Source organism: Pseudophryne corroboree, chromosome 12 (genome assembly GCF_028390025.1).
Source record: "Pseudophryne corroboree isolate aPseCor3 chromosome 12, aPseCor3.hap2, whole genome shotgun sequence".
In the NCBI taxonomy this organism is placed as follows: domain Eukaryota; kingdom Metazoa; phylum Chordata; class Amphibia; order Anura; family Myobatrachidae; genus Pseudophryne; species Pseudophryne corroboree.
In genome coordinates, this window is record NC_086455.1 from 150,973,141 (window position 1) to 150,996,097 (window position 22,957).

The 22,957-nt window shown below is 46.4% G+C and overlaps 1 protein-coding gene across 10 annotated transcripts in view; it reads left to right on the plus strand.

The window, feature by feature from the left end:
* The window catches only part of FSIP1 (fibrous sheath interacting protein 1), a 77,322-nt gene that overhangs the window by 10,387 nt on the left and 43,978 nt on the right, over nucleotides 1–22,957 (plus strand). For all 10 annotated transcript variants that reach the window (XM_063948184.1, XM_063948189.1, XM_063948187.1 and 7 more), the window contains 2 exons: nucleotides 1,828–1,920; nucleotides 11,989–12,161. In XM_063948184.1, coding sequence (XP_063804254.1) covers nucleotides 1,828–1,920; nucleotides 11,989–12,161 — 266 coding nt within the window. The remainder of the gene's footprint in view (nucleotides 1–1,827; nucleotides 1,921–11,988; nucleotides 12,162–22,957) is intronic.

Sequence of the window (22,957 nt, forward strand, 5' to 3'; positions counted from 1 at the left end):
CTCATAAGGTAGGTCCGTCATTGGCAGCACAACGTGGTGCTTCAACTGAACAGATATGTAAGGCAGCCACATGGTCTTCCATTAACACATTCATTAACCATTATGCCTTTGATACCTTTGCCTCTCAGGACACTCAATTCGGGCAAAGGATTCTCCTGTCCAATCAGGAGCGACATTTGCTTTGGGACATCCCAATGTTTATCCTGTGGATAACCTGTGGACCCTGCAGGAGAAATATGTATTTATGGTAGACTTACTGTCGATAACTCTATTTCTCCTAAGTCCACAGTATCCACAGTGATCCCGCCCTGACGCACCCGATTTAAGGATCTTCTCACCTACTAACCTCTTCCTTCTTGTACGTAGTGTGTGCATGTGTGTTCTTCTCGCCTGATTAGGGCTCTCTATGATGCTCCTGTCTTGACCTTTGTAAAACAACTGAATTGCCAGAGCCAGGAAGCGGGGATATAGAAGACTGGCCCGTTGCATTCCGGGAGGCCAAAAGCTTTGATCGTAGGTGCCAATCTTCTGTCGCTACCTCATATCCCAATGTTTATCTGGTGGATACTGTGGACTTACCATAACTACATATTTTTGTGGCCACTTATTATGGCGCTTCTTTATTAAAGCAGCTTTGTGGTCGGTACAAGACCACATTTGTAAGTATGAGTGGTTTTTATTATGAGGGTACTGCAGAAGATATGCACTTTAGGGGACTGCAAAACGGCACAATTTACCAAGCTATGAAAACGTAGCATTATGGTGTAGGGCATTGTAGCTATAGGCTTTGGTATCGCAATTATTTTAGAGAACAGGGATCTTCTTTTAAATGACATACATTGTTTTATAACATTTTTGTGTGCCAGCCCTTTGGTAGATAAATGACGGATTGGTTTCTGAATTTACATAAGTACTGTAGACAAATTAGTAGTGTTTCATGGTGTGAAGATTGGGCCTAATTCAGAGTTGATCGCATCAACAAATTTGTTAGCAGACGGACAAAACCATGGCTCTCATTCCAAGTTGATCGCTACCTGCCGTTGTACGCTGAGTAGAGATCAGTAAAAAAAAACGGCAAAACTGCGCATGCGTATGCACCGCAATGCGCACACGTGGCGTACAGGTACAAAGAGCATCGTTGCTGTGCAATGCTTCTAGCGACGAATCCATTCGCACAGCCGATTGCAAGGAGATTGACAGAAAGTGGGAGTTTCTGGGTGTCAACTGACCGCTTTCTGGGAGTTTTTGGAAAAACGCAGGCGTGGCCGGGCGTTTGCTGGGCGGGTATCTGACATCATTACCGTGTCACTCGTCGCAGCAATCATCGCACAGAATAGGTAACTACAGGGCTGGTCTTGTTCTGCACAAAATGTGTTTGCAGCCGCTCTCTTGCCAGGCGTTCGCACTCCTGCAAAGCGAAAATACACTTCCCGTGGGCGGCGACAATGCGTTTGCACGGCTGCTAAAAGTAGCTAGCGAGCGATCAAATGAGAATGAGGGCCCATATGCACTACAGGTGTGTCAGATGTAACATGTGCAGAGAGAGTTAGATTTGGGTGGGTTGTGTTAAAACTGACATCTAAATAGCAGTGTATAAATAAAGCAGCCAGTATTTACCCTGCACAGAAACAATATAACCCACCCAAATCTAACTCTCTCTGCACATGTTACATCTGCCCCCCCTGCAGTGCACATGGTTTTGCCCAACTGCTAACAAATTTGCTGCTGCGATCAACTCTGAATTACCCCCATAGTAACGGGATCTCATCCTATTTCTCTGTGACGTCTCCATTAAAATAACAATTTCACATTCTTTTTTTAATGCAGAAACGGATGAGGAATTTCAGAATGAGTTGTATGATATTCCAGTGACTGAGAATAATGAGAGTGATGAGAAAGTCAGAAAAGACTGTACAGAAGGTAAGTAGCTACATTTAGTCCTGTATCAGAAGAATGTCTATATGGCGTATGGCGAACTGAGCTTGGAAAAACCCTCATATTTCAGGTTATCCCCCAAGTTATACAGTATGTAGCCTTTTAAACCCCACCAGTAGTACATATGGGAATGATATGCGTAGTAGAATCCGTAATAATATATGGCAGTATAATTTATTTCAGTTACCACACTCGTTGAGTCGGCACATAAAACAGATCTGTGTGACTTTGAAATCTATAAAACATCCTTAGATTGCGTATAGACGCCTATACACATTAAAGAAAGAATATGTTTATAATAAGATGTTTGGCAGCTGGCTCGCAGAATTAAGTCTTTCCTAAAATTATCAAAATGTTCCTTCAGCCTGATCTGTGGAGAACACATGTGCTCCTCATGGTTTATCTTCTAAATGTGGCACCAGACTGTTGTCTGCAGACCACATCAGGATGTGTGTGATAAGAGGGGTTCTAGGGAATAGTAATTGTTTCATCCTCTTTGTGGGTTGGGCTTTAACGCTTTATTCTTTCTCCTTACTATGGGGGTCATTCCGAGTTGATCGCTCCCTAGCAGTTTTTAGCAGCCGTGCAAACGCTATGCCGCCGCCCACTGGGGAGTGTATTTTAGCTTAGCAGAAGTGCGAACGCGTGTGCAGCCGAGCTCTGCAAAAACAGTTTGTGCAGTTTCAGAGTAGCTCTGAATCTACTCAGCACTTGTGATCAGTTCAGCCTATTCGTGTCCGAATTTGACGTCATACACCTGCCCCGCGAACGCCCAGCCACGCATGCATTTTTGCAAACACTCCCTGAAAACGGTCAGTTGACACCCAGAAACGCCCCCTTCATGTCAATCACTCTGCGGCAACCAGTGCGACTGAAATGCATCGCTAGACCCTGTGCAAAACTACATCATTCGTTGTGCCCGTACGTCGTGCGCGCACATTGCGCCGCATACGCATGCGCAGAACTGCATTTTTTAGCCTGATCGCTGCGCTGCAAACAAATGCAGCTAGCGGTCAACTCGGAATGACCCCCTATATACTAGAAAATGTTCGTTCTGTGTAGATTGCCACCACATCCAGAGCCTTCCTACGTTGTTACTAGCATCAGATTGTGGACCTGGCTGCTTGCTATACGATCAACAGGCTGCTCTAGGTCATTGCTTTTAAACTCTGGGGGTCAGATGTGCAAAGCCTTGAAGAATAATAAATTGCACGGTGATAAAGTACCGACCAATCAGCTCCCAACTGTCATTTTTCAAACCCAGCCTGTAACGTGGCAGTTAGGAGCTGATTATCTCTGACTTTATCACTGTGAAATTTATCAATTTTCAAGGCTTAGTACATCTCCCTCTGTGAATTGAAACAAGTAACTTTGAAACATTCTAGGTGGAGAGATTAGTGGGAAAAAACACAGCATAACCCAGTTTAATTGGATCCTGTCAGAATACCGACGCCGAGATCCCGGCTGCCAGAGGTCTCACATTTGAATGTGTAACTTTTTGTAATCAGCGTTACACTGAGTGCATATTGCCATAACTTCATTTAGTCACTAGATGGCGTTCCTGTCCAAACTTTCAACCGCAGAATGGAGTTTCGCAACCCCTGTTGAGTTAACTTTAAAAACTCCTTTATATATTTTTTTATTCAGTTACTTGTTTGTCATTTTTACATTTGATATGATTAATGGAGCAGAGTTTTTCAGGTAACAAATATCTATCAGAGCGATGTTTTTGTTTGGCTAATTATTACTATATTTTATCGTTTTCTACCATGAGCTAACGGTTCCTATATTTATTTTGAGTGGTGTTGATAAAATAAAAAATTCAAAATCCCCCAAAAAGATTGTCAATAAAAAGATTAATTATTAAAATGGCTAATTTTTAAATGCGATGTACTTCTGCATCATTGCCAAATCATTCCACAATGAATAGGAGACAATAAGAATACTGTCACACTGGGCCGTATCTGAGCATCCGTCTTATTAATGAACAGAGTATAGTCTGCATGGAATCCGACCTTTTCTCTATGCAGAAGATAAGGACTATGGGGGTCATTCCGAGTTGATCGCTCGCTAGCAGTTTTTAGCAGCCGTGCAAACGCTATGCCACCGCCCACTGGGGAGTGTATTTTAGCTTAGGAGAAGTGCGAACGCTTGTACAGCCGAGCTCTGCAAAAACAGTTTGTGCAGTTTCAGAGTAGCTCTGAACCAACTCAGCGCTTGCGATCACTTCAGCCTATTCGTGTCCGGATTTGACGTCATACACCCGCCCAGCGAACGCCCAGCCACGCCTGCGTTTTTTCAGAGACGCCTGCGTTTTTTCAGAGACGCCTGCGTTTTTTCAGACACGCCTGCATTTTTACAGACACTCCCTGAAAACGTTCAGTTGACACCCAGAAACGCCCCCTTTCTGTCAATCTTCTTGCGGCTGTCAGTGCGAAGGAAAACTTCGCTAGAACCTGAGCACAACCACAAAGAGCTTTGTACCCGTACATCATGCGTGCGCATTGCGGGCCATACGCATGTGCATAAATGCCGTTTTTTCACCTGATCGCTGCTCTGCGAAAATCGGCAGCCAGTGATCAACTTGGAATGACCCCCTATGGGGGAGATTTTGAGTCGCATCTTTATGCTAATGCTGCAGCTGATTCTGGTCTTACTGAGATGCCAACTGGCTATGGCGCAAATCCATCTCCGTACGTCTTTAGATGTACCAGTGGCCTCGACACCGAAACTTACACCTTCCTTATGGCAGGCTTAGTTTCTCTATTTGAACATAGATGTCATAGCATAAGCGATCCAATGCGCAGTTTCCCAATAAACCGAAAACTGTGCACATGCATAGAACGAGCCCTGATTGCATTGCAGTTAATCAAGCAGAGGCGTTTGGAAAGAGGGACGGTGGCGGCCGGCATTGCTGAAAACGGTGGTGTGACGCCCCTGTTTTCCAGGAGTGACAAGGCCAAGGACTGCGTTGCATATGCAGTTTCCTTGGCCTTGCAAGCCTCCCTGCAGCATGTAGTCTGAGTAAGCTACGGACTGTGACGCGTCGCAGTATTGCTATCGCAAATGCACGAAGGAGATGCTATGCACCGCCTCCTGCTTTGCATAGCCCTGGATTGCATTTGCAAAGCTGCTCGCAATTGCAAGCCATGCTGAATTAGGCCCGATGTCCCATATTTGCACTGAGGTCCCTGATGAAGATCTTACCCTCAAATGCATTGCAAACCCACCCTGTCTAGGAAGACAGAATTGCTCACAGCAGATGCTGCTCTAGTGCTGATGGTGTCAGTAGGAGGTGACATGGTGATGCTCCTCTGCGATCGGAGGATAGAAGGCCACCACGGCTCCTATTCACTCTCATCTTTCTTCTACTAAAAAGTAAAAGTTACATATAAAAATTAATGACCTTTAAACTATTATGTAAAAAAGGAAATTAATAAACAAAGTAAAGACTATAATGACACAATAAAAATAAAAACACTTTTATAAAAGTAACTGCTAACACTTTGTAATGTAAGTTCTCACAAGCAGGGCTCTCTGCCCTTATGTCCTTTTACTTCTCTTATTTAGATTATTTTCTACCCCATACTCCCGACAACGGCACCTCACCCTCAGTTTCTGACAACCCTGATGCTTATTTCCGTGTTGTGACCGCTGATATAGCAATGTTTGTATACCATGTACTTGTCCTGATTGTCTTGTAAGTCACTGTTTTCTTTTTTTGCTCATTTGTTTATGTGCTTTTTGTGACCATTTTTGAGTCAACCTTTGTACCTGTCAAACTTAAGCACTGTTGACCGATGTCCACCTCTTGACCCTATTGACCTTTGGTCCCTAACGACTTAATGCATATCGACCTTTTGACTGTCGACCTAGAAATTGTTGATCTATTAATCCACACCCACCCAAACTTTAACGCTAATGTTAACCCTAACCCTCCTTGAGCTGTCAACATTTGCAGGTGTCGACAATTATGTTGACATTTTAGCCATGTAAACTAATCAATATTGAACTTCTGTTCATGTTGACATACCAAACAGAGACATACTGACGGCATACAGACTGCGTCTAGACTGAATCCACAGTAAGGGTCTGATACCTTTAGCTTTATGATTATTATTCATTGCAAAAATACACCCAATTAATAGATACTGGGGTATATTTACTAAGGTCCCGATTTTGACCGAGATGACATTTTTTCTTCAAAGTGTCATCTCGGTAATTTACTAAACTCAAATCTCGGCAGTGATGAGGGCATTCGTATTTTTTTTGGAAGTCCAGGAAAAAAAATACGAATGAATACACCATCGGTCAAATACGCCAGCAAATTAGCAGAACTCTGTCATCTACTAAAAAGTGCAAATCTCAAAAGAGCCAAACACTGCCGTGAAAAATTACAAATCGTAAAAAAGTGATAAAAAAAACAACAGACCTGCTTTTTTGAGCCGTGATTGTATAGGCATGCACGGATCCATGAGATCCGTGCATGTATATCAGTGGGAAGGGGTGGGAAAGTGTTAATTTTAACAAAAAAAATTGCGTGGGGTCCCCCCTCCTAAGCATAACCAGCCTCGGGCTCTTTGAGCCGATCCTGGTTGCAAAAATATGGGGAAAAAATAGACAGGGGTTCCCCCATATTTAAGCAACCAGCATCGGGCTCTGCGCCTGGTCCTGGTTCTAAAAATACGGGGGACAAAAAGCGTAGGGGTCCCCCGTATTTTTGAAACCAGCACCGGGCTCCACTAGCTGGACAGATAATGCCACAGCCGGGGGGTCACTTTTATACAGTGCCCTGCGGCCGTGGCATCAAATATCCAGCTAGTCACCCCTGGCCGGGGTACCCTGGGGGAGTGGGAACCCCTTCAATCAAGGTGTCCCCCCCCCCCAGCCACCCAAGGGCCAGGGGTGAAGCCCGAGGCTATCCCCCCCATCCAATGGACTGGGGGAACCCCTGTCCATTTTTTTCCCATATTTCTGCAACCAGGATCGGCTCAAAGAGCCCGAGGCTGGTTATGCTTAGGAGGGGGGACCCCACGCAATTTTTTGGGGGGTTTTACACTATTTTTTTTTTTTTTTTTAAATGCACAATGAACCCCAGCACGGATCTCACAGATCCGGCCGTGATTCATTGTGTTAAAGTCGGCAGTGTTTTGCTAATCACTGCCGTAAAACACAGGGGAAAAAAACGAATGACATCGACATCGGAACAAACGAAAATGCAGAATACGACAGCTTAGTAAATTAGTCGTAATAAATTCAAAAAGTTGCAATTTTACACTTTCTATGTCATTCGTGATTGAACTTTGACCTCAAACGGAAAATTACGAATGTTAGTAAATATACCCCACTGGGAGTTATTTAGGTTTGTTAGCAAACCAAAAAAGTTAGCAATTCGGCAAAACCATGTGCACTGCAGGGGGGTGAGGGGGGGGGCAGATGTAACATGTGCAAAGAGAGTTAGATTTGGGTGGGGTGAGTTCAAACTGAAATCTAAATTACAGTGTAAACATTTAGCAGCCAGTATTTACCTTGCACAGAAACAATATAACCCACCCAAATCTAACTCTCTCTGCAAATGTTATATCTGGCCCACCTGCAGTGCACATAGGCGTTAAGCCGCCGTTTAGAGGGCGCGACGCGGCCCGGCCAACGCAGGCGTGGCCGGACCGTTGGGGGAGCAGTCCACAGCGGCTGCGTGACGGGAAGCGACGAGTAGCTCCCGGCCAGCACGCTAAAGCTGCGCTGGTCGGGAGCTACTCTTGAAGTGCAAAGGCATCGCCGCTGTGCGATGCCTTTGCACTTCTGCGGGGAAGGGGGGGGGGGGCGGCACTGACTTGCAGGTCGTCCCCCCGCGTGTCAGTGTGAATGATCGTAGCTGTGCTAAATTTAGCACAGCCACGATCAACTCGAAATGACCCCCAATGAGTCAGTTTGTCACTTATGGTTCTCTATAGCAAAAACAGTCTAGATATCGTCATTCCTCCAAGAGTTGCTTTGAAGGCCAATGTGAATAAATAGAAAAATATCACCTTATTTATGTGCAAGAAAGCCATTTCTATAAGACACTCAGGAGCAGATTTATTAAGCCCGGTGAAGTGATAAAGTGAAAGGTGATAAAGTACCAGCCAATCAGCTCCTAACTTCCATGTCACAGGCTGGGTTTAAAAAATGACAGTTAGGAGCTGATTGGCTGGTGCTTTATCACCTTCCACTTTATCACTTCACCGAGCTTAATAAATCTGCCCCTCACTCTCTTGGTGAGTTTCCTGGACTCAGAGCAGGCCCCGAAGGTTGTGTATGGTTGGAAGCCGAGTGTAGAAAACTTGGAGGTTAAATGGGGTTTCTCCTCATAGGTGAAATGGAACGTATTTATTGATAAAGGCACACATACACATCTGTGGGGCAGATGTATTAAGCCTGGAGAAGTGATAAAGCAGTGATAAGTTGAAGGTGATGACGCACCAGCCAATCAGATCCAACTGTTATTTTTCAAACCCGTGATGATTGGCTGGTGCGTCATCACCTTCCACTAATCACTGCTTTATCACTTCTCCAGGCTTAATACATCTGCCCCTGAGAAGCACAGTATTACAGTCACTGTCTACCAGTAGGGGCTGGTGAACATAATGAAGAGAGGAGACTGCGGAGAGTGCGCGGTGCAGCACTGGCATAGAGAGTCTCTGAGAGATGCTTGTAGCTATGGGTGTGGTATGCGTGACCGGCAGCGGAATCCCAGCGGGTGGGGGTGGCGCTGCAATGTGGGCTCGGTGGCGACCTGCGGTTGACACAGGTTCTATTCCCACTCTAAGGGTGTCGTGGACACCCACGAGTGGGAAAAGTCCCTGTTGGTCGGCATGCCGTCCGTCGGGATTGTGAAGGGGCGGGATGTAGCGGGAGGTTATCTGACAGCCGGTCACATGACTACATCCCAGATACAACATATGATAGTTGCTGCACTAGAGACAATGGACGTTCTGATGACACTTCTGTGTGGAGGGCTTACACAGCAGCACTTAATATACTGGAAACTGATAAGTGCCCGGTAATAGTGACTGGCCCTGAGAGTAACATTGGTTGGTCTATTTTAAAATCAGAAGGATAACCTATAAACAAATCGCAGATACTATCTATCAGTGATCAGGATTATTTAGGCAGAAATCTCTCAGAAAGGAGCGATTGCCAAGGGCCCTCATTCCGAGTTGTTCGCTCGGTAATTTTCTTCACATCGCAGCGATTTTCCGCTAATTGCGCATGTGCAATGTTCGCACTGCGAGTGCGCCAAGTAACTTTGCTAAGAAGTTTGGTATTTTACTCACGGCATTACGAGGTTTTTTCTTCGTTCTGGTGATCGTAACGTGATTGACAGGAAGTGGGTGTTTCTGGGCTGAAACTGGCCGTTTTATGGGAGTGTGTGAAAAAACGCTGCCGTTTCTGGGAAAAACGCGGGAGTGGCTGGAGAAACGGGGGAGTGTCTGGGCGAACGCTGGGTGTGTTTGTGACGTCAAAACAGGAACGAAACTGACTGAACTGATCGCAGTGCAGAGTAAGTCTCGAGCTACTCAGAAACTGCTAAGAAATTTCTAATCGCAATTTTGAGAATCTTTCGTTTGCAATTTTGCTAAGCTAAGATTCACTCCCAGTAGGCGGCGGCTTAGCGTGTGCAATGCTGATAAAAGAAACTTGTGAGCGAACAACTCGGAATGAGGGCCAATGTCTGGTCAGGAATCGATGGAACTGTGGAAATGACTCATGCTATTAGTACACAATTATACTTCACATATGTTTGGTATGTCCCTTTTTTTTTTTAAAACAAAAGTTTTTATTATTCTTTTTTAAATATACAAAAGCAGCAGTACAGAGGGTAGGCATGCTGCCTGCATAACAAATAGTGCAAACAGCATAGAAAAGAAAATGTACCCCGAAATCTAGAGTACAGCCAGTGGACCAAGTAACCAGCCCAAGACCCACCAGGCAGTCGCCACAAACATACCATAATATACGCACATCGGAGTTTGTAAAAGAGACCATGGGGTCTTGCTTAAAGTGTTTTGCAAGCATGTAATGTACTCCTTTGAGGCCGCAAAATGAAAGGGTGTCCCTATTTAATGACATATGTACCGTAAGTCACTGAATGACTCCTGAAGTATAGCATAGTGAGTAGGAGATGGTGTCAATGCTTGACAGCCATAAACAATAGAGATTTTACACAAACAGCCTGTTTATATCATACTCCTTTCTTATGGCAGGATAGAAGGGCCGTATAGTTAACCAGAGTGGTTATATGTTATATAATGGGATGCCGACAGTCCAAATACGAACAACCATTGACTGATGATCAAAATACCGACATGGTCAAAATCCTGACATGGTCAAAATACCGACATTTAAAATACCGACAAGGTCATAATACTGACATTTAAAATATCGACAGATCAAAAAGTCGACATGAGTTTTTAATTGAAACCGAATTGTTCACACCTCACCATCCCAGTGGACCTGGAGGGGGAATATAATAGTGTGCTGAGCGAGCCGTGCGAGGGGACACGGTACACATATATGGTACCCATGTCGACCTATACACACCCCAAAAAATAATGAAAAACGTGTGTCGACTTTTTGACCGGTTGACATTTTAAATGTCTGTATTTTGACCTTGTAGGTAGTTTGACCTTGTCAGGATTTTGACTGTTGGTCAATTGTTGTCGGTATTTTGACCGTTGGGATTTTGATTGTAGGTGTTTCATAATAAACCCTGTGACAGCCATCGCGATCACATGCATAGTGCAGGCAGTGGTTCTCACCTAGTGGTAGGCAGGACCCAGCAGGTAGCATCCAATCAGGGAAGGGGATGGGATTGTGTAGACCCATTAAGGGGTGGGGCTAAGCTAGATGCCCCCTTCTCCACAGGAAGAAAAAAAAACATCACCGATTGCTTTGCCATCGATGGTGGAGAGCCGTCGTTCGCCACCATTGATGGCAAAACTATCAATCATCGGCAAACCATCAATAGTTGCTAACCGTCGATGGTCAATTGCCATGCCTAGCAGGCAGTGGTTCTACTCTTTTGGCTGGTCTGTCCGGGCTGTCCCACTGTGTATGACACAGATGGCATAGGTTAGGGCAGAGGAAGGTAACCTGTGGCACTTCAGCTGCTGTGGAAACACACTTCCCAGCATGCACTGCCATAGTTTTAGCATGCCTTAACAACAAAACTGACAGGGCATCATTGGCGTCTCTATAATGGATGCAATGTGTGTGGTGCGCATGGGCCCCTGGGTACAGGAGGGGCCCACACCACACACATTGCACCCATATTTTAATACTTACCTTTCCAGAGCCCAGCATTGGGTGTTGCAGTCGTAGCGAAAATCACAGCCAAAGTGCGGGAGCCATGTTTCTGGAGACCTGTGCATGTGCAGTAGACTCCGGCACAACGTCGGAGACTACTGCGCTGTGCAGAGGAGGGGGCCCACCCAGAGTTGCACACAGGCCCCCTCCTCTGTTGAAAAGTCCCTGCAGGGCATGCTGGGAGGTGTGGATCCACAGCAGCTGGAATGCCACTCGTTGCCTCCCCCTGGCTTAAGGCATTATGGGCCTAATTCAGGGTTGATTGCAAAAGCAAAATCTTTCTCTAATGGGCAAAACCATGTGCACTGCAGGAGGGGGCAGATATAACATGTGCAGAGAGAGTTAGATTTGGGTGCGGTGTGTTCAAGCTGAAATATAAATTGCAGAGTAAAAATAAAGCAGCCAGTATTTACCCTGCACAGAAACAATATAACCCACCCAAGTCTAACTCTCTCTGCACATGTTACATCTGCCCCACCTGCAGTGCACATGGTTTTGCCCATTAGAGAAAGATTTTGCTTTTGCAATCAACCATGAATTAGGCCCTGTGTGTAACAAAACAAGGGTGCTGTCTGCTTCTGGTACAGGATAATATATGTGTGTGTGTGTGTGTGTGTGTGTGTGTGTGTGTGTGTGTATGTGTGTGTTTATGTGTGTGTGTTTGCATCAGCACCTTCAATTTAGTTTTCTATTCTAACTAATCAGATTGCACTGCTGAGCGGACCCAGAGTACAGAAGGTGCGATTGACCCTAAACTGGAAAAAGCCATCAAGAGGATGAAGGTTCTGGATGAAATTTTACATAAGAAGATTGAAAGGGAGAAGGAGGTCAAGGCTCAGAGCTTAGAGATCCGAAAACAACTGTGGGAAGGCTTCCAGGTAGAGGAATATGTCATGTGTACTTCTGGAAATTCTGCTATTTCTCTCTTTCACAGCATATAAAATGAAAATGAAGAAAGCAGGGGGTGCTGACATTCTAGTAATCAATGTAAAGGTATCCTGGCGGTAGCAGTCTGTGATTGAGTAAGGCAGCTGGTTTGGGGGTTGAGTGTGAGGGGGGGTACTTTCTCTTCCTGGCAGGAATTAACATAAAATAATAGTAAATAAATAAAACCTGAATTTCTCTGACGTCCTAAGTGGATGCTGGGGACTCCGTCAGGACCATGGGGAATAGCGGCAGGGGTGTATCTAGGGGTCCGAGCGCCCCTGGCAAAGTAAGGGGCTGGCGCCCCCCCCCTACAAACATTTGGAATAAAGTCTGAGTATTGGAAATGGGGCATGGACTTTTGGGGGAAGGGCGTGGACACAATAGTACTTCCAATTCAAATTATGCGACACAGTAGTGTCCCTTATTCGCATTACACCGCACAGTAGTGTCTCGTATTCACGTTACACCATCCCTCCCCCTAACCCACCTTTCCCACAGCCTGACCTTAACCTGCCCCCCCAAAAGCCTCTTCAGTGGTGCCTAACCCTAACCCACCCTTCCTAATCTCCCTCCCTGCAGCCTAACCCTCCCACCCTCACAGCCTAACCCTAACCATCCCACGTGGCTTGCCAGTGGAGACTTTGGCACCAACTCGATCCGGATTTTGGCATCCTGCATCGCTATCTATGTTGGGATGAAAGCATCAGCATTCCGAACAGTTTTGGGATGCTGGAATCAGCTTTCCGACCGCCGGGATGCCAAACGCCGACATCTTGACTACATCCTGAATGAAATGCTTAAATGGACCCAGCCATTAACCAAACACCATTAGTTGGATGGTAGAAGTGCTTCCTGTTAGAAGAAACATCAGGGTGCCTTAACTTCCAAGATAAAATGATCAATTATACAATTAACTGATATACATTTCCTTGAACTTGGCCTTGAAATAGGTAAGATATGTATTTTCTTTATTACACTCAACAAGTTAAAGTTTTCGCTTACTACTTACTTACATCTAACATGCATGAAAATTGTGTAGTTTTCCAGGTACTACAGTCCCTTCTCCCAAACACTGCCACTTTTTTTTATTATCTTCAACAACAAATAGATCTATAGCACTGTGCTATATAACTATTGCTGTGTATCTGGTGATAGTCTGTTACTGCCGGCGCGGCTCCGGTGTCCGTCAGCACCGCACTGCACTTGTGATCAGACTAGTGTCTGGCAGAACCGCACTTGTAATCAGACTCACAATAAACTACAGTTCCCAGCAGCCCTTGCTGCCGGGAGCTCCCAGCAACAAGGGCTGCTGGGAGCTGTAGTTTATTTTGAGTCTGAGTACAACTGCGGTGCTGCCGGACACCGGCGCCGCTCCAGCAGTAACAGACTCTCACCAGGTACAGTCTGACAGTACTGCTTTTCTACCCTTTGGCCGCGGGTGGCACAGCCAGGCAGCGCCCCCTCCTTGCCTGGCGCCCCTGGCGAGTGCCATCCTGGCCAATGGTTAGATACACCCCTGAATAGCGGCTCCGCAGGAGACAGGGCACAAAAGTAAAAGCTTTAGGATCAGGTGGTGTGCACTGGCTCCTCCCCCTATGACCCTCCTCCAAGCCTCAGTTAGGTTTTTGTGCCCGGCCGAGAAGGGTGCAATCTAGGTGGCTCTCCTAAAGAGCTGCTTAGAGTAAAAGTTTTGTTAGGTTTTTTATTTTCAGTGAGTCCTGCTGGCAACAGGCTCACTGCAACGAGGGACTTAGGGGAGAAGAAGTGAACTCACCTGCGTGCAGGATGGATTGGCTTCTTAGGCTACTGGACACTAGCTCCAGAGGGACGATCACAGGTACAGCCTGGATGGGTCACCGGAGCCGCGCCGCCGACCCCCTTGCAGATGCTGAAGAGAGAAGAGGTCCAGAAATCGGCGGCTGAAGACTTCTCAGTCTTTATGAGGTAGCGCACAGCACTGCAGCTGTGCGCCATTGCTCTCAGCACACTTCACACCAACGGTCACTGAGGGTGCAGGGCGCTTGGGGGGGCGCCCTGGGCAGCAATGAAAGTACCTATGCTGGCTAAAAATACATCACATATAGCCCCTGGGGCTATATGGATGTATTTAACCCCTGCCAGGTTGTCAGAAAAACGGGAGAAGAAGCCCGCCGAAAAGGGGGCGGGGCCTATTCTCCTCAGCACACAGCGCCATTTTCCTACACAGCTCCGCTGCTAGGAAGGCTCCCAGGCTCTCCCCTGCACTGCACTACAGAAACAGGGTTAAAACAGAGAGGGGGGGCACTTATTTGGCGATATTATTATATATTAAGATGCTATAAGGGAAAACACTTATATAAGGTTGTCCCTGTATAATATAGCGTTTTGGTGTGTGCTGGCAAACTCTCCCTCTGTCTCCCCAAAGGGCTAGTGGGGTACTGTCCTCTATCAGAGCATTCCCTGTGTGTGTGCTGTGTGTCGGTACGTGTGTGTCGACATGTATGAGGACGATGTTGGTGAGGAGGCGGAGCAATTGCCTGTAATGGTGATGTCACTCTCTAGGGAGTCGACACCGGAATGGATGGCTTATTTAGGGAATTACGTGATAATGTCAACACGCTGCAAGGTCGGTTGACGACATGAGACGGCCGGCAAACCAATTAGTACCTGTCCAGGCGTCTCAAACACCGTCAGGGGCTTTAAAACGCCCATTTACCTCAGTCGGTCGACACAGACACAGACACGGACACTGACTCCAGTGTCGACGGTGAAGAAACAAACGTATTTTCCACACGTTACATGTTAAGGGCAATGAAGGAGGTGTTACATATTTCTGATACTACAAGTACCACAAAAGAGGGTATTATGTGGGGTGTGAAAAAACTACCTGTAGTTTTTCCTGAATCAGATAAATTAAATGAAGTGTGTGATGATGCGTGGGTTTCCCCCGATAGAAAATTATTGGCGTTATACCCTTTCCCGCCAGAAGTTAGGGCGCGTTGGGAAACACCCCTTAGGGTGGATAAGGCGCTCACACGCTTATCAAAACAAGTGGCGTTACCGTCTCCAGATACGGCCGCCCTCAAGGAGCCAGCTGATAGGAGGCTGGAAAATATCCTAAAAAGTATATACACACATACTGGTGTTATACTGCGACCAGCGATCGCCTCAGCCTGGATGTGCAGCGCTGGGGTGGCTTGGTCGGATTCCCTGACTGAAAATATTGATACCCTTGACAAGGACAGTATTTTATTGACTATAGAGCATTTAAAGGATGCATTTCTATATATGCGAGATGCACAGAGGGATATTTGCACTCTGGCATCAAGAGTAAGTGCGATGTCCATATCTGCCAGAAGATGTTTATGGACACGACAGTGGTCAGGTGATGCAGATTCCAAACGGCACATGGAAGTATTGCCGTATAAAGGGGAGGAGTTATTTGGGGTCGGTCCATCGGACCTGGTGGCCACGGCTACAGCTGAAAAATCCACCTTTTTTACCCCAAGTCACATCTCAGCAGAAAAAGACACCGTCTTTTCAGCCTCAGTCCTTTCGTCCCCATAAGGGCAAGCAGGCAAAAGGCCAGTCATATCTGCCCAGGGATAGAGGAAAGGGAAGAAGACTGCAGCAGGCAGCCCATTCCCAGGAACAGAAGCCCTCCACCGCTTTTGCCAAGTCCTCAGCATGACGCTGGGGCCGTACAAGCGGACTCAGGTGCGGTGGGGGGTCGTCTCAAGAGTTTCAGCGCGCAGTGGGCTCACTCGCAAGTGGACCCCTGGATCCTACAAGTGGTATCCCAGGGGTACAGATTGGAAATTCGAGACGTCTCCCCCTCGCAGGTTCCTGAAGTCTGCTTTACCAACGTCTCCCTCCGACAGGGAGGCAGTATTGGAAACAATTCACAAGCTGTATTCCCAGCAGGTGATAATCAAAGTACCCCTCCTACAACAAGGAAAGGGGTATTATTCCACACTATATTGTGGTACTGAAGCCAGACGGCTCGGTGAGACCTATTCTAAATCTGAAATATTTGAACATTTACATACAAAGGTTCAAATCAAGATGGAGTCACTCGGAGCAGTGATAGCGAACCAGGAAGAAGGGGACTATATGGTGTCCCTGGACATCAAGGATGCTTACCTCCATGTCCCAATTTGCCCTTCTCACCAAGGGTACCTCAGGTTCGTGGTACAAAACTGTCACTATCAGTTTCAGACGCTGCCGTTTGGATTGTCCACGGCACCCCGGGTCTTTACCAAGGTAATGGCCGAAATGATGATTCTTCTTCAAAGAAAAGGCGTCTTAATTATCCCTTACTTGGACGATCTCCTGATAAGGGCAAGGTCCAGAGAACAGTTGGAGGTCGGAGTAGCACTATCTCAAGTAGTTCTACGACAGCACGGGTGGATTCTAAATATTCCAAAATCGCAGCTGTCTCCAACGACACGTCTGCTGTTCCTAGGGATGATTCTGGACACAGTCCAGAAAAAGGTGTTTCTCCCGGAGGAGAAAGCCAGGGAGTTATCCGAGCTAGTCAGGAACCTCCTAAAACCAGGAAAAGTGTCAGTGCATCATTGCACAAGGGTCCTGGGAAAAATGGTGGCTTCTTACGAAGCGATTCCATTCGGCAGATTTCACGCAAGAACTTTTCAGTGGGATCTGCTGGAAAAATGGTCCGGATCGCATCTTCAGATGCATCAGCGGATAACCCTGTCTCCAAGGACAAGGGTGTCTCTTCTGTGATGGCTGCAGAGTGCTCATCTACTAAAGGGCCACAGATTCGGCATTCAGGACTGGGTCCTGGTGACCACGGATGCCAGCCTGAAAGGCTGGGGAGCAGTCACACAAGGAAAAAATTTCCAGGGAGTGTGATCAAGTCTGGAGACTTCTCTCCACATAAATATACTGGAGCTAAGAGCAATTTACAATGCTCTAAGCTTAGCAAGACCTCTGCTTCAAGGTCAGCCGGTATTGATCCAGTGGGACAACATCACGGCAGTCGCCCACGTAAACAGACAGGGCGGCACAAGAAGCAGGAGGGCAATGGCAGAAACTGCAAGGATTCTTCGCTGGGCGAAAAATCATGTGATAGCACTGTCAGCAGTGTTCATTCCGGGAGTGGACAACTGGGAAGCAGACTTCCTCAGCACGACCTCCACCCGGGAGAGTGGGGACTTCATCGGGAAGTCTTCCACATGATTGTGAACCGTTGGGAAAGACCAAAGGTAGACATGATGGCGTCCCGCCTGAACAAAAAACTGGACAGGTATTGCGCCAGGTCAAGAGACCCTCAGGCAATAGCTGTGGACGTTCTGGTAACACCGTGGGTGTACCAGTCGGTGTATGTGTTCCCTCCTCTGCTTCTCATACCTAAGGTACTGAGAATTATAAGACGTAGAGGAGTAAGAACTATACTCGTGGCTCCGGATTGGCCAAGAAGGACTTGGTACCCGGAACTTCAAGAGATGCTCACAGAGGACTCATGGCCTCTGCCGCTAAGAAGGGACTTGCTTCAGCAAGTACCATGTCTGTTCCAAGACTTACCGCGGCTGCGTTTGACGGCATGGCGGTTGAACGCCGGATCCTAAGGGAAAAAGGCATTCCGGAAGAGGTAATTCCTACCCTGGTCAAAGCCAGGAAGGAGGTGACCGCACAACATTATCACCACATGTGGCGAAAATATGTTGCGTGGTGTGAGGCCAGGAAGGCCCCATGAAGAAATTCCAACTCGGTCGATTCCTGCATTTCCTGCAAACAGGAGTGTCTATGGGCCTCAAATTGGGGTCCATTAAGGTTCAAATTTCGGCCCTGTCGATTTTCTTCCAGAAAGAATTGGCTTCAGTTCCTGAAGTCCAGAAGTTTGTCAAGGGAGTACTGCATATACAACCCCCTTTTGTGCCTCCAGTGGCACTGTGGGATCTCAACGTAGTTCTGGGATTCCTCAAATCACATTGGTTTAAACCGCTCAAATCTGTGGATTTGAAATATATCACATGGAAAGTGACCATGATGTTGGCCCTGGCCTCGGCCAGGCGAGTGTCAGAATTGGCGGCTTTGTCTCACAAAAGCCCATATCTGATTGTCCATTCGGACAGGGCAGAGCTGCGGACTCGTCCCCAGTTTCTCCCTAAGGTGGTGTCAGCGTTTCACCTGAACCAGCTTATTGTGGTACCTGCGGCTACTAGGGACTTGGAGGACTCCAAGTTGCTAGATGTTGTCAGGGCCCTGAAAATATAGGTTTCCAGGACGGCTGGAGTCAGGAAAACTGACTTGCTGTTATCCTGTATGCACACAACAAACTGGGTGCTCTTGCTTCTAAGCAGACGATTGCTAGTTGGATGTGTAGTACAATTCAGCTTGCACATTCTGTGGCAGGCCTGCCACAGCCAAAATATGTAAATGCCCATTCCACAAGGAAGGTGGGCTCATCTTGGGCGGCTGCCCGAGGGGTCTCGGTTTTACAACTTTGCCGAGCTGCTACTTGGTCAGGGGCACACCCTGGCTGAGGAGGACCTGGAGTTCTCTCACTCGGTGCTGCAGAGTCATCCGCACTCTCCCGCCCGTTTGGGAGCTTTGGTATAATCCCCATGGTCCTGACGGAGTCCCCAGCATCCACTTAGGACGTCAGAGAAAATAAGAATTTACTTACCAATAATTCTATTTCTCGTAGTCCGTAGTGGATGCTGGGCGCCCATCCCAAGTGCGGATTGTCTGCAATACTTGTACATAGTTATTGTTACAAAAATCGGGTTATTATTGTTGTGAGCCATCTTTTCAGAGGCTCCGCTGTTATCATGCTGTTAACTGGGTTCAGATCACAGGTTGTACAGTGTGATTGGTGTGGCTGGTATGAGTCTTACCCGGGATTCAAAATCCTTCCTTATTGTGTACGCTCGTCCGGGCACAGTATCCTAACTGAGGCTTGGAGGAGGGTCATAGGGGGAGGAGCCAGTGCACACCACCTGATCCTAAAGCTTTTACTTTTGTGCCCTGTGTCCTGCGGAGCCGCTATTCCCCATGGTCCTGACGGAGTCCCCAGCATCCACTACGGACTACGAGAAATAGAATTATCGGTAAGTAAATTCTTATTTTTTCTGGATAACGAGTTTCAGGATAACTGATCCCTTTACTTAACGATGGTGGCCATATACAGTATGAGATAAAACTATATGGAGGTATAATGTGCTGTGAGACGTAGGCTGTGTGACCCAGTAAAGTAAATAGTCAATGAAATAAATTCTAATCTAGAATAATTCTAAACTAATTAGAGAGAATACACGGTGTGATGTGATGACCTGTTATCCAATAAATGTTATAGAAAAAACCCTGACAGAAATAAACCTTAAAAAGCATAAATCAACAGTAATGCGATTTGCTAGCAGACTGGACCGTCTGCCACCAAGAAGAATGAGAGCTTATAAAAAGCATCATACAGTATTTCATTGTAAACCACAGGGAGAGACAGCTTGTAATGTAAAATCTCCTTTGGATTCACGTTACAGGAGAGACGGCTCTTGGTCTCCGCTTCGGGTTTAGCAGGTTCAAACTTAATGAACATGTAACGCAGGATGATTCAGAGCTGCAAAGCCCTGGCTGATCAGAGTGTAACGTCTAGTGTTGTGATTGGACGTACAGTCTGTGATAGAAGCAGATGTTTTCCCATTGCAAAATAACCTTTTTTTAACTAAACTTGTACCATTTGTGTGTCCATAAACTTGTTACATCTGGTGGAGTAAGCACTGCATCATGTGTCAACCGGCAGGAATGGAATTCCTGTACCACATTATTTGTAGGAACAGAGGGGGTCATTCCGAGCCGTTCGCACGCAGCGGTTTATCGCTGCGGTGCGGAATGCGCATGCGCGGCGGCCGCAGTGGGCGTGTGCGACGTTGACCGGCGACAGCGGTCGCCGGGTTACGTCGCGGCTTAAGAAGAAAGCGGTCGCAGGACGGACCGCAAAGAAGATTGACAGATTGACGGACCGTTTGGAGTCGTTTTCGGGGAGTGGTGAGTAAAACGCTGACGTGCCCAGGAGAACGGAGGGTGGAGGAGTGACGTCAAAGCCGAGCCCATCATCGCTGGATCCATCGTACAGGGTAAGTATATCCAGGGCTACTCTTGTTCTGCTTGAAATTTTTTTCGCTTAGCAGGGCTGCACAAGTGATCCCAGCCCTGCTAAGCTAAAATACACTCCCCCATAGGCGTGGACTAGTTGATCGCAGCAGCAGCAAAAAGTTACTGGCTGCGATCAACTCAGAATGACCACCCGAGGGCCTAATTCAGCATGGGTTGTAGAAAAAAAATCATGTTTAGGGTTGCCCTCTGCAAAGGCAGACGGCAACCCGCCATCTTTTGGGTCGCAGCGGCTGCGTGTGACTTCACGCAGCCGCCGCGGCCCGCCCCGCAAACTGTCCGGACACGCCTGCGTTGTCCGGACCACGCCCCCAACACTGCTGCGTAGCCTGTCAGTCAGGCAGAGGTGTTCGCACAGGCGAGATGCCGTCGCATCAGGGCATCAGCAGGCAAATGCTGCCGCAGCAGCGTTCCATGTTGAATTAGGCCCAGAGTTGGCTGTAGATCTCTAGCTATATGAGAAGTAATGGGGCAGTATAACTTTGCTCCATTGGAAGTTTTATAGAAGGAGGGATGAGTCTGCTCTGGTAATAAGAAAGGTGAGTATTTTTAGAATATATGAACCAATATGCTCAACTGTAATGTAAAATTTTGTACAGTGTTCTATTGGTGGTGCTCCCGGAAATTTTTTGTAGGTACGGACTACACAATTCAAGAGGAAAGAAAAGACAAAAAAAGTCTCTTCCAGGAGCACTCCTTAGTATTTGTTTTATACAATCATGCAATTAATAAGGTAGTAGAATATCCAGCTAGGCATCGTTGGAGAGGGTACAATGCATATACTATAATTAGAGGGATATGTTTCTGGTTCAGACTAGGATTGAATTGGTATGGTGGTAGTGTTAATTTGATTAAAACTATTTGAGTAACACTATATTGACACTATTTGATTAAATAGTGTCAATATAGTGTTACTCAAATAGTGTTAATCAAATTTTTGTTATTGCTTCTTCTTTTATAGAATTAAAAGTTATGTTTTATAGTATATGCATTGTACCCTCTCCAACGATGCCTAACTGGATATTCTACTACCTTATTAATTGCATGATTGTATAAAACAAATACTAAAGAGTGCTCCTGGAAGAGACTTTTTTTGTCTTTTCTTTCCTCTTGAATTTTGTAGTCCAGAGGTTCTCAAACTCGGTCCTCAGGACCCCACACAGTGCATGTTTTGCAGGTCTCCTCACAGAATCGCAAGTGAAATAATTAGCTCCACCTGTGGACCTTTTAAAATGTGTTAGTGAGTAATTAATACACCTGTGCACCTGCTGGGTTACCTGCAAAACATGCACTGTGTGGGCTCCCGAGGACCGAGTTTGAGAACCTCTGGTGTAGTCCATTGGAAGTTTCCCTGTCCGACATTCTCTGCAAAAATTTTCAGTGTATGGATTTTGCTGGGTAGAGAATTCTATAAACCAATAATAGGCCAATTATTTGTAAATTGATGAACTCTATGTTCTTTAGAAGATAATCCATAATGTTCTGAGTGGTGTAGTTATAAACCATTACAGTATGTCCTTTGACTCTATCAGGGACAAAAACCAAAAACTACAGTATGCGGATAATAAAACAGCATATTTCAGTGCACAATTTAAGATGAACTTATTAACATATGCACATTTTATGTAACATCTCCTTTTCATTTTTGGTCCATTTTTGTCTAGTGGACTTCATACGATGAAATATTAAGTTACATGTGAAGGTCTGTATTGCTGTTTGGAATTAATGGACCATCCGCTGAGTTGCATTTTGTGTGCATGGAATTAAATATGTATTTTGGCTGTACACAGAGTTGTATGGAGATTTTTAGCCTGCCAGCCTATGTCCCTGCTCATGGTTTGCTACCCTTCTATATGTCGACTTTCCACCATCCGGGGCAGTATGGATGGTGTAATGGTTAGCATTACTGCCTGACAGCACTGAGGTCATGGGTTCGATTCCCACCATGGCCCTAACTGTGTAGAGTTTGTATATTCTCTCCGTACTTGCGTGGGTTTCCTCCGGGTACTCCGGTTTCCTCCCACAATCCAAAAAATATACTGATAGGTTAATTGGCTCCCAACAAAAATGAACCCTAGTGTGAATGTGTGTGTGTGTGTGTGTGTGTGTGTGTGTGTACACATGTGATAGGGAATATAGATTGTAAGCTCCACTGGGGCAGGGACTGATGTGAATGGCCAAATATTCTCTGTAAAGCGCTGCAGATTATGTGTGCGCTATATAAATAACTGATAATTAATAAATAAATATTGATATTGACCATGTTGACATTCAAAATGTATACAATGATGAAATGTCGACATGATAGAATATGGAGATATCGTCCCTGGTAACTCAGAGGTGACTTACCTGCTCCTGACAACTGCAGTGGCTCCAGCTGCTTCTTCTGGGTCCCAGTGATCATGTGATACCCCTTTTCCACTTACGATCACGGGTCGCAGCCGGGAGCCTGACACGGGAGCTGCCCCCTGCTGCGACCCGTGCTCGTCCCCTTTCCCATCAGCAGTCACAACCCGGCATATGCCGGGTTGGTGACGCTTCTAGTGACGCGGCAGGGGCGGCGCAGGGAGATCACATGATCTCCCAGCGCCGCCCTTCCATACAGTGTAAACGGGAGCCGTGTCGCATCGAC